Raw genomic sequence first — 12,808 nt, forward strand, 5'->3', positions numbered from 1 at the left:
ATATATATATATATATATATATATATATATATATATATATACACATATATGTACAGGTCGGTATACACTATTCCCATCTTTATCTTCAACTGGAGCGGCCAGAAACTTTATCATTCGGCTCCGCTCTGACTCGCGGTACAACGCGGATGCTTGCCCGAGATAAAATATATATCCAACGACAAGAATACAGCTCGACGATGATCGCTCCTCCTCGTAATATACTGCTAATTAGAAGCCCGGGCCTATCGAGAGCGCAGCGTGATCGCGCTCGATCGATAGCCGGGCAGGTCGATTCGTAGGAATCGGCGTATTTTACGGATCCTTTCACCGGAACATCGTAAATTAAACGGTGAAATTAGCCGCGTGGTCGTAGTTTGTCGGCCCTGCAGGCCATATTTCGTTATTTCTTAACCCGCGCACGTCTACTTTCGCTGATGGCTTCATCGTTTCGCATGGCAAGTTAGAAACTTTCGTTTCCGGTTCAGATAAACCGCTGATTGGCACGGACTTTCGAGGAACAGGTCCACTGATGGAAGCGCGTCTTTATTGCGATTATGTCCATTGCGTACATCGTCACTGTTAATTCATTACGACTGTGCAAGCAAGCACAAAATGTTGTAGTAAAAACTACAAAGCAATTTTAGCAGACCGGCAATAGACTGGCATTATTACGCAAATTATAATAAAACGTAGTAAAAATAATCATAAACATGATAACTCTTACTACATTTAAAATCATCTTTATTATGTTTTATTATCATTTTCGTAATAGTGCCAGTCTATTGCTATTAAAGTTGCATTGTAATTTTTATAATTCATGTAGATACGCGCGATATTATTCCTTGTTATCTCAACAACTTTATCCTCGAAAAATCATCCAGGAGTTGATATTACACCTTCAACGCAGTGCAAACGTACATGTGTATGTGCAAGGTAAATGTATATATAAGAAAAGTGTCAGTTGAGTGTCGCGGATAATCGTGAGTATAAGAAAATGAGCAAATAATTTTCTTTAATAAATTATTCTAAGCACTTTTTTGTATTCCCATCGCGTCTTAATGCTCGAACGGTGATGTTCACTGAGGGCCTCAAAAAAAATCGCAATTCGTGCGACTCAATAGAGACCAGATGAAAATTCGGCGACATGAAATAATATATTATAATGTGATTTGGTACAATTGTATTAACCCACCGCGTGGAATCATATGTTTTAGGACATACTGTACAATCTGGGCCTGTCAGACCCGAGCAATTTTGAGCCACCACACAACTTTATCGAAAATTAATATTCTCGGACACATTTTTGTGTTGTCAGAGATACAGAACAAGTCTCCGCTATGAGATCACAGCGCAAAAGAATAAAAATCAAACAGATTCGCGCTATTTCGAAATCTTCCCGGGTTCTTTAAATTACTTGAAAGTTGATGAGCGATGTAAGGTTCATTCGGGTCCCACAGACCCAACATTGTACGCGGGAGGGAAATCAAAACTGGGCGATAACTGAGAACAATTGAACGATTGGATTTGGCGATCTCTCTCCTGCGAGAATGTCTATTTCTACAACCGAGCTTCTCATCCGATCCCTGTTCTGAGCTCAGGCGACGGAAAAATCAGTTACACCGGAACTGATCACACGCAAAAAAATTATTTAGTAATATCAGCTAAACCGCGATAGCTGATTCAAACTTAGTCAAAAGGCTAATCGTTTAGCTATCACTGCTAAGAATTGACTATGACAGCTAAAATGCATTCGCCATGAAACACAAATATATTAGGACATTAAAAATGCACATTATTTCAAATAGCTAAGAAAATAGCAGTTATTCCTAAATTTCTTATCATATGCATATATTAAAGAAGTTTGCCGCACAGCTACAATCATGTGTTACAGTCATTTGTTTTTGTACACTGAGAGAAAAGACTGGTAACTATAACAAACTGCATTTAGTTACAGAAATTCATTGAATCCTTAGTAACTAATACTAAATATGATAATAATTACCAAATATTTAATAGATCGGGAGTATGACGTAATTGCATTCACAGTAACATCAATTAAATAATTTAGTAATAGTTACTTAATGTTAAATATTTAATATGAAATATATTACAGTTATAAGCAGATATTTGATAACTGTTATGAAATTGTTATATCCCATGTAATAAAAAATTCAGTAGGTACGAGTTCTATTTTGTTACCAGTATAAAAAATTCATTCATTTGCAACTATTACATCGTTTCAATATCTATTATTACAGATGGTTGGTTGAACCTACCAAAAATTTTGTAACTACTACAAAATCGCTTATTTTGCTCAACTATTCAATAAGTTTTATTTACCAAATATATTCTGGAAGCAAATAAATTTTACTTCTGTCAAATAAATAATTTATTTTACAGAACTAAATTAATTAATAAATATTGCCGTAACTTTAGCCCGTTATATTTACGTCTACCATTTAGTATAAATTTGGTTACCAATAGTAACCAAATTTTGATAATATTTACTAAATTCTTCTCTCAGTGCAGCTAATATTTCTCGTTGTAGCGCCTAAGTTTAAACAGCGAATAAATTTAGCTTCGATAGTATCGACATTAGCTGTCCCTATTTCAGTGACACATCTTATCTGTCACAGCTATTTTTTAGCTCTGGAAGCTTCTTTTTTTGCGTGCAGTTAGCGGAATTGTTTTTTCCGTGCGTATGGATGGAAACCAATTTCCAGGAACGGCAAAGGCAACGGTAACGTTAACAGGGTCGGGTGTGATCGCCGTGAGAGAGCCCCGTTCCTGAGACGCACCGTCGAAGAGACGCCGGAGCCGGCGAAAAAGTGCAGCACACACGGCAGTGAAGCTCCGCGGACTGCCGCGAATTTATGTGTACGCGGCGGGCATCGCATCGCGGGGTATGTGCGCCGCGGCGCCGCGCCGCGCCGCGCGGGCGCACGAGATTTATCGGCGCTTGGCCGAGTTTCGGTAAGGCAAGTTGAGTGAATTGTAAATGTTTCCGGCACAACTTCACCAAGATGGCGGTCCCTGCGCCACCGGCGGGGGCGAGAGTTTGTTTACGCCTCATGATTCTCCACGTGGGAAAGGCAGCATGGCGCGCGTCACGGCCTCAAACGCACAAATCGCCTCTCGGCCTGACGCGGCCGAGGCCGCTCTGCCCATCTGTCGGCAGGCGCACAACGCAATGGCGCGCAATCGCCTTCGGCCCGTCTTCGAACTCATCCGACAAAGGGCTGAGAGAGTTAGATTTTACCTGTCTCGTCGACAGACGACGCTATTTAAACCTATCTCTCTCTCTTTCATAGAGAGCTGCCCGAGTTGCATACGTATGCAAATCTCCTAATGTCCAAATTATGTGCGCGTGAAAAATAAATAAGGGAACCGATTCTGTATGCATGTCAATTGTCGAGTACTCCACGACGACTGAAGTGTTCAAATGAATCGAATTTCCAGCAAAGATCTTGTAAGTTTTATGTCTCCTCAGGAGATAGTGTGAGTTATAAATACATCACGGGTATCAATTTCTTTTTTCATCTTACCAACTGTCAGTATTAAGTGTCTTACTATTAATTTTCTTGGAACAACTTGAAAGAAAGAGAGAGAGAGAGAGACGATGTATTTTATATAATTTTACGATTTGGAATTGCCTTTATCGCATTTTCTTTATCACATTTTGCACGTCGACTGCACAAAACTGGTGATGTAAAAATATTATTAAAACCTCGATTCCCCACATATATACCCGTATATATACTTTACTTTTTTTTAACGATCACTTCAACTGTATCTTAAAAAAACCTGACCTCATTGACTGATACTTTTTTCTCGATATTTGAACTCCAGCATTTCTAAGTAATTCGATGCTCGCTTCACAAACTACCAATAATCGAACGACGCTCCGTTTGAATCTCAATTGTATCGCTGATACATGCCAAAGTGTGCGTATCGAAAAACTGAGAGATTTTTTCGTAAAAAGTGTTTCACAAGACACGCGTTTGAATTGGTGGAAACTTTCCGCACAGCTCGTCCCGGCAAGACGCGAGCTCGCAACGGGAAAAGGAGATATTTTCGATTTCTTTAATCCTCGCATTAAAAGTTTTCTGAGCGATAATTTCCATCGTGCACGACAGCGGCGTAACTTAGGAACTCCGGCGCGCAGGAACGCGCGCGGACGCTAAACTGGTAGTAAAAGACATTCTACGACTTCATGGAAGCTCCCTTACGATCGCGTAGACATTTCCTTCGTTTTAATTAATCCATAAATACGCGCTGCGCGCTGAAATGCAGCCTCGCGCTGCCGACGCGTCGAGAGTTTCAGACGGCTCCCGATTTCTCGGGACGATCGTCGAACGATCGAATCACATTGCCGTCTCACGCTGATCGAATTTGCGTCAAGCGTTCCCTTAACCACGCCATCCGGATCATCCAGCACGAACGGATAATGCCGCGCGCGCGGGATTGCCTGCGATTACTCCCGAAATCACGCGGCATTCCACGTGGTGTTCCACGTGGCTCCGCCGTCGAATCAGCGACGGTGGAACGCCGCCGACCTCTCGGAAGTCCCGGCTTCACTCGCGAATAATTTCGACCTCCTCGACGCAAAAGACGCGGATACCGATTCAGCAGGTTGTTTTGCCGTTTATACACGTTCTGTCATTCCCGATCGGCCGGATAATTTGGACAATTTCCTCGCCGCGTCGACTTTCGTCGACGTTGGCGATCGTCGACCGGCTCTCTGCCAACAACTTCCTGTCCGCGTTCCACCGTCGCCGTTACCATCGCGCGCTGCCACTGACGACTCACATTTCATGCGTTGCGGCGCGTGCTGTTTCCTTCGGGGCATCTGCGTCCTTCGGGATCGATGGTCGATTATCCGTGCGGTCTCCAGGTCTCTGCTTGCCTTGGCTGCGATCGGTTGGTCCCCAAAAGTCAGGCGGTCCGGAGCGCCGGAAGTATCCTCCGCCTACCTCCCTCCGGGATAACCACCTGCGATAGTCCTCCTCCTTCTCCTCTCTTCTCTCGTAGCACACTTGCGGTCTCACCCAACCGGCACGTGTCCCTACAATCACTACCTCATCGTGATCGCCGACGACCCACTTGTCGTCGTCAGCGGCGCGATCGCGACCGTCGTCATCCTGTCCGAGGAGGAGTCCGCGGCACACCTGTGCACCCTGTGTTTGTATATTCGCGCGTATCACCGAAGCGACAGTCGGTCGCAGCGTATCGTGACTGAAAGCGCAAAGTTCCAGGCTCTGTGTCACTGTTGCGAGCTCATCTGTGCCCGCGCCGCCATTTCGGAGCAACCAGTGCCGGCGAGTCGTCGTCTGGTGTCAACTGTGTGCGCTGACGACTGCGTATTAATATTCTACAACTATCGTCACTACATCCTCCGTCAGAATCGCGGAGGAACTCAGTACACTGAATTGCATACGATTGTCGGTCCCGCGGAGCAACCTATCACTCCGAAACGTGGACCATCTCAACGACAATCCGTGCACCAACCCCTGGTTCACCACTTCTCTCTGCAAGCAATCATCAGTGTCACTCGTCACTTTCGCAACCGGTCGCCGTTCACACCAATACGCGGAGACGCTCTCCAACGACCGCTATAGAGATCGCGTCAGCAATTATATCTCGCGGGTGGATCGGGCAGATCCTCTGATAATCGCGCGACAAAGCCCTTCGCAACGTGTGATCTGCGACAACGCGTGTCGCGTCTACTCGAGACGCGCACGGTGTTCCGTGTGCGTATGTGAGTATCAAAGATCTCAAGCTAAAGATAGAGAGAGGAAGATTGAAAGAAAGACAAATAGGTAGAAACAGAGAGAAAAAGAGAGAGAATAAGAGAGGGGGGAGGAGAGAGGGTGGGAGAATGAGAGGGAGAAAGAAGAAAAAGATAATCAGACAAACGGTAATAGCGAGAGAAAACACATGCAATAGATAAAGAGCGAGAAAATGCGGTAACGGACAGTGAACGGACGAAAGAGAAGAAAGAAAGAGACGCGCGGGAGAAAAAGGAGAAGGAAAAAAAGAAAGACAGAGAGGATACGTAAGAAAGAGGAAGAGAGAGGGAGAGTACGAAAGAGAGAGAGAAAGAGAGAGAGAGAGAGAGAGAGATCCAGAGCGCAGCAAGCGGAAAAGAAGCGGGGAGGAGGTGGAGGTGGAGGCTACCGTCGTTCGTGGATCGCGAAATCGAGCGGGCGGCGGTCCAGCGCTGACTGACTACGGACTGGCGTCGCGGCGGCAGGCCGTGTGGTGGGGGGACCCCAGGAGTAGTAGTAGTAGTAGTCCTCTTTTCCTCTTCCTCCTCCTCTTCTACCTCCATCTCCTCCACCTCCTCCTCCTCCTCGTCGTCCGCCGCCCGTTCTCGTTTCCTCGCTCGCCTGCTCTTCCTTGCTGGCCTCACTCGCGCTCGCTCGACCTCTCCTTCCCGCTTTCCGTCGCCCTCGTTCTTTCTCTCCTCCGTGGCCACGATCGCGTCCGCGGCGCGCGATCCGCGAACGAGGCAACCGGCGGGGCCGCGCGGAGGCCGCGACAAGCAAAGTGGGAGAAGGGTGTGCGGGAAGGGATCGACGGAGGGACATCCACCGAAGCGAAGTGTACCGAGTGAATGAGCGAAGCCGTGGGGGAGGAGAGACCGTGTGCCTTGTCCTCCGTCGTTCTCGGTTTACCCATACACGCGCGTCGCGACGCGACGCGATGCGATGCGACGCGACCCGACGCAACGGGTCGCGCGGCGCGACGCGAGGGGACGCGCTGGCGGCGGCGCAAAAGCCAGCCACTCTCGTCTGCGGATGCAGCAGACGCTGGCGGATTGCTGCCCGCTGCAACGTGGCACCCACGCGCCCGCCGTTGCGGGAATCCAGTAAAATTTTCTCGCTCCCGCTTTTCCGCAGCTCTATCGCGCGGACTGGGAATTTTTCCGGCGAAACTATGCGGGAAACTGAACGAAAAAGGGTTTGCTCACAGCGAGGAGAGCCCGTCGACAGCGTCCGCGTGACCGTAGACGCGCTCGCGCGCACGAGGGGAGGTCGAAAAAGGAGGCGGGGCCCTCGACTATAGCGTCCCGCGAGGGAGGTGCACGGGGAGACGTCGTTTTAGCTCTGGGTAGTTCCGTCTGCCACCACCAGAGGCGCCGTTGCGCAATGAGCTACGATACTACGGCGACGCGGAGCCAAAAGCCGAGGGTCTCTCGACATTCTTGCTGATTAAACCGTATTCAAGGCGTTGCTGATTGAGGTGAGTACTCGATCAACACTGTTTCTTAGTGGGCTAGCACTGTAATTGGAGGGGAGCTTGGCAAGTGGAGCTGTCGAGCGTATTGTAAGGATTTCGAAACCTAACCTAACTTAACCTCAAAAACACACAATTGCTAATACGAAGGATAGTTGCGTCCAGTACGAAAGATAGTTTCATAATCACAACGTTCTATTAGATTAGCTAATGTTCCACATATTGGCGAAGTAAATGCGTTGCGTCCAGCTACTAGAAATACACTTAGTATATGCACTATACACCGTGGAGTTTAAGTATACATGACCTAGAAAGGAAAATATTCAGCGAAAACTTGAGGCTATCAGTAGTACAGTATCAAACTGATTTGCCTTCTATAAATGTACAAGCTATGTGACTACTAAATGCTCTTATAAATTATAATCTGATATCATTTTTAGATACGTATAATGTGTTCTGTGTTATCTTCTCTTTCTCTTTTTTTGTCTCTTTCTGTGTGTAAATCTTTGTGATTTACATAATACCGCAGCGAATGCAATTTTCAAAAAACTATATCATTTAGCTCGCTAAACAACTATTTTTATAGATCTCGACAAATTGGCGATTATAGTAGATATTGTGTGCACGTGTGGAAAGTACCAAATGACCACGTCACGTCAAAACAATCGCAAAAGTGATATTAATTTACAAAATCAATCATATTCCTAACGCATTTGTATGAGAAACGCATTTGTATCTTCAAGCAAGTTACTTCTTGAAAACTTTTACTTATCATATCTGAACTATCACCTTTCTCCTTTTACACGAGCTCTCCTTAAACCCGAAAAATTCCCACGAAAATATTTCCAGAAATAATCCAGCATTCGGAGTCATTTCTTTCTCGCTCTATCCCTCTCTCTCTCTCTCTCTCTCTCTCTCTCTATCTATCTCTCTCTCTCTCTCTCTCTCGCTCGCTCGACTCCGTTTAACACGTTTTGGCGGGCACCGGTGGTGGAGCTGGCAATGCTGGCGAAACTGGCAACGCTGCGGGCAAACTGCACTGACGTATCCAACTGGCGTGCAGTCTCCGCCCACGGGTGGAGCCCGCATGATCTATAGCGTCATAGAACATCCCTGCCGTCGTGGTAGGAACCAAACGGCGACGCCCACGGTGCGGAACGTGCGCGCTGCACCCCCGCCGCCGCCGTCGCTGTAGCCGCCACCACCGGGGGCCGAGGATGTTTATGCTCCTGCCGCCGTGTCTCTATCTAGTCGTGGCCCTGGCGCTGCGCTGTTTCTCTCCTGTCGTCGTCGTCGTCGTCGTCGACGACTACGACGACGACGACGCCACTACTGGCTACCGTCGGTATACGCTCCCGGCTTATCCTCCGCTCCTTCCACTCGGCGCGCGTTCATTACCGCTAAACATTCCTGTCAATTAAAAGTGCACCGACGCCCGATTCACCGGCGGTCGTCTGTCGTTCTGGCGAGCCGAGCTCACTCCGCGGATCGGATATTAACGAGGCTGCCCGTGGGTTTTGTTTCGTTATTTTTTTTAATTTTTTCCTTTCTGGCGCGCTTCCTGCTGGATTCCCGAGCAGAAGAGCATAGTCGTACTTATGGGCTTTTCGTTAGCGCGCATGCAGATGTACCTTGGTTTACGATTATGGCGCTGGCTCTCATTTTCGCAGAGACCGTGGCACCCCAAAGGGAGGCAGCGTTCCTCCCGCAACGCAGCGGACCTTTTTGGTGCGCGTATTGGTGAATACATCGGGAAATATGTAATGTGACCATGTTGTTCGTATTGAAACTTGAACGACACTTGATGAATGATTTCGGTTTATTATTCATGACATATAATACTGTTAGTATAAACAGAGTGTTTCTATGCGCGGACATTCTCTGGCAGCGTCCGTGAACTCAAACTTACGGGTACCAAAACTCGTGGAGACTACTATGGTACCCAGATACAAGGAATTTTGTTTTTAATGGAATCATGTGTGGTTCTTTACACAATATAATCTCTTTGTCAATCTGTGTATAAAAGTATCAAAGTAAGAAAGTGAAATGTGTCGCGAGCGTCTATTTGAGTCGGGCGTTCTTGGCAGCCCACTAGGCCCAAATCCAAAGACGTCGCAACTTCTCTTTGTTGCAAAATGTAATGTTTCGAGACACACATTGCTCGTTGAAAGATTCTAACTCTTCATCAAACCTCCGACGTTGACGGTATTGTTTTAATTCACTCGAAATACACGAAAAAATTTATTTATTTATAATAACACTTGTTATTATAATTTCAATTGTGTATTGGTTTCAATAGCAAATAGTAATAATTGTGATCGCCACCATTTATATGTCGCGAATAACAAATGAAAATTATTAATTGAGTCTCGGGCCTTATGAACAACATTATAAAATGCTCGATGTCTCCCTTATTGAAATATTTACGTTTTTATCCCGATCTGTTGCAATTTCTCGCCTCCACTTCTTTTTAAAATACAGCATGCTTACACTAGCTTTAGTTTCTTCAATTATAATGCAAGATCGAAAATAACCTGAACAAAGATTTGGACGTTTTATGCCCGAAAGCTGGAGGCAAATGAGATGTTGTAAGGAGCACTTTATTTCGGCAATAGTGGCGTTATTTTTGCAGCGAGGTCGAAGAAGTCATACCGCGTCAAGCCAATTCGACGTCGGCGACGTTCGCGGCGCGACGTTTATGAGATCGTTTATTAGGCAATGTTCCTATCGCGGGCGACTTGGCTGCAGACTGAATCCGCTAGCCCCTTCCAGGATCCCAGCGTCCCCGCTTAAGATCCATGCCGTATATGATCGTGAAACTTGACCAAATATCGGCGGAGTTCGCGATGCGAGACAAACAAAGCAGTAGCCAGAGATAATAAATATCGAGGTATAAATCGGCCGAATGTAAGAACTTTTACTTCTTAGTTCACGAACATTCTCTAACGGCGGATCAACGGGACTGTCGGACTGGCTAATAAATGACCCGAAGAATCGGCCTCTTATATAAGCGCACATGTAATGCTGTTGAATACGTTTCGAGTTGCAAAATTAACCGGACTTATAGCGCTGCAATATGATCGTTTATGATGGTGCGTCAATCTTCTTTAACTAATAACTAAAAATCTGCGTTGTCATTTGCAAAATGCTAGAGGACTTTTTTGTTCAGTTTGATTTAATGTATATCTAAGTATACAACGGGCAAACGTCGCCATCACAGCTCATCCATCGTAACGCGCATAATCATCCACCAATCTTATTTAATTAATAACTGAAAATTTTACTTGTGACTGTTTGCGAAATGGCAAAGGAATTTTGTGTTCAGTTTGACGAACTCTATCTACACGCAACGGGTGTGTGATGAATTGTCAGGCACCTTGTATAAAGAATTTCTTATTTCTTATTTTTTAAATGTTGATATCTTCCAGATTGTTGAATCCGCAAGCTGTTTGTTACATCGAATAAAATTTGGATATATTTACACACACGCGGCGAGCACTGCAATTTTCTTAAACACATCCGATTCAACGCTGAATGTGTCTCGACACTTAATAAAACACAAATATGAAGTTTGATGAGAAACCGAAGACGCATTTCTACTAACTTTGGTTAACTTGACCGGCTGGTTATTCCAACAGAATTGAATCAGTCACATCTGACAAATTCTAACGAAAAATGGTCAATTCATTGGAATAACCAGCTGGTTAAATTAATCAAAGCTAGTAGAAACGGGCATTAGACTCGTATTAATAATCGTTACTTGAAATTTGTCCTACAAATACTCAAATCTGAATTTAAAGTCAGATAAATTTTTTTATTTGAATTATATAATGCATGTGACATTATATTTGCAATCGCGATTCAGCTCTGAAAGACTCAGGTCTAACTCTAAATTAAAATCTAAGTGTCTCACCTGAGACAAATTTCAACTAACGGTTATTCCAACAGAATTGAATCAGTCACATCTGACAAATTCTAACGACTAACGAAAAATGGTCAATTCATTGGACTTAACCAGCTGGTTAAGTTAACCAAAGCTAGTAGAAACGGGCATTAGACTCGTATTAATAATCGTTACTTGAAATTTGTCCTACAAATACTCAAATCTGAATTTAAAGTCAGATAAATTTTTTTATTTGAATTATATAATGCACGTGACATTATATTTGCAATCGCGATTCAGCTCTGAGAGACTCAGGTCTAACTCTAAGTTAAAATCTGAGTGTCTCACCTGAGACAAATTTCAACTAACGACTATTAATGCAGACCCTACGCGTAATAAATTTCTTTGAGCTTTCTCAGAAACGACTCATCTCAGTCTGATAGAGTGACGGCTTGATATGAACGAAAGGAAGCGCACAATTTCTAAGGCGATACAAATGGGCACACGTGAATTTCTGTTTCAATACGGACTCGCGTCGTTACAATGTAAGATTCACTCGCGATACCGCATTCGCATTTGGCCGAAAGAGGTGAAAGGCTAGCCGAGTGTGCCGACAACAACGTCCGCTCGCCGAGGAAAGTACGTATCTCGCAGTCACCTTAGATTCATGAAATAAATTCCTCAATAAATCATTAACTTATATGTTTGACGGCTCTCATAACTTCGCGATAACTTTCCTCTGTGCGGAAGGTTCCGTCCAGGCTAATATTTCTTCCGACGTCTTACCAACGGCAAACTTTATCCGACCAGAGCAACTCGGAGCATTGTACACGGTCACTATGGGTCAAAAAACAATATGACCGCGTTCTACCCGAGACAACGGCTAATGTCAAGCGATCGTGCGTTCGTTCGAGTCTCCCTGAAATATCGATATACAGGCGAATTAATCGCCGCTATCAGCGCAGCACTGTGTGAATCTTTCATGTCTAAGTGTGCCTCTCAGCCCCGTTAATCGACGAGAAGACTCCGCGATTATACAGCGTGGTTAACAGTAGGCCGGAAAACGGTCTCAGGCGCGCGTACGACGTGTTAGGCGCGTCTGTCTCCCCCTCGTTGACCACGGGGGTTCCTTTTACGAGCGCCGCCGACGTCGGCGGACGTACCCGGAGGCACTAAACTTGCGAATATTTCGAAAGGCGTCCCGTTATGCAACGACAATGTGGGTCAGTGCACAAGTCCGTCGCGTATAACTTACGTGTGCATGTGTGTGGCGCGCTTTCTATCTGCGTGTGTACGTGTCCATGTAGCTAGCCCCCTGCGGGAGCCGAAATAAGCGCAACTCGTAAAATAAAGCACCGCGCGCGTCCCTTCCCCCGCTGTCGGCGATAGCCGAGCCGATCTTACGATATCGCGCGACGATATCCTCCTAGATCTCTCGAGGCCGCGTCGAAATTCGCGCGGATGTGCGAGGGTGTGATGGCTGTCGCTGTCCGAGCTGTCAGTCTCACGGACAACGACGGGTGGTATCGATAATCCCGACGCAACGCTAGCGACACCTAACATTTCGATTTTATTATGTAACGGCGAGACTTACTCTGTCAACCGCTCAATCTCGCGCTCCAGAAATTGCCCGCTGAAAATGTACCGGGCGTTCATTATCCTTCCTTCTCGCTTATAACAGTATAC

General features: G+C 45.6%; 2 protein-coding genes across 7 annotated transcripts in view; one reads left to right on the top strand and one right to left on the bottom strand.

Annotated features, from left to right (window-relative positions):
* LOC116845402 (protein tiptop) overlaps positions 1-12,808 on the bottom strand; it is a 244,921-nt gene that overhangs the window by 217,687 nt on the left and 14,426 nt on the right. For 2 of the 6 annotated variants that reach the window (XM_032818057.1, XM_032818048.1), the window contains exon 1: positions 4,810-6,235. The exons of 2 other annotated variants lie outside the window; for them this stretch is intronic. In XM_032818057.1, coding sequence (XP_032673948.1) covers positions 4,810-4,849 — 40 coding nt within the window. In that variant the 5' untranslated portion in view covers positions 4,850-6,235. Of the gene's footprint in view, positions 1-4,809; positions 6,237-12,808 lie in introns of those variants that run through there. 2 more of the 6 variants (XM_032818051.1, XM_032818050.1) reach the window with 2 other exon arrangements.
* The window catches only part of LOC116845403 (zinc finger protein 484-like), a 65,165-nt gene continuing 59,206 nt past the window's right edge, over positions 6,850-12,808 (top strand). Inside the window, exon 1 of the mRNA XM_032818060.1 lies at positions 6,850-7,245. The gene's annotated coding sequence lies outside the window, so the exon portion shown is untranslated. The remainder of the gene's footprint in view (positions 7,246-12,808) is intronic.

The sequence above is a fragment of the Odontomachus brunneus genome, unplaced genomic scaffold (genome assembly GCF_010583005.1).
Source record: "Odontomachus brunneus isolate Ranch 3 - 2012 unplaced genomic scaffold, Obru_v1 Obru_scaffold_051, whole genome shotgun sequence".
Lineage (NCBI taxonomy): Eukaryota > Metazoa > Arthropoda > Insecta > Hymenoptera > Formicidae > Odontomachus > Odontomachus brunneus.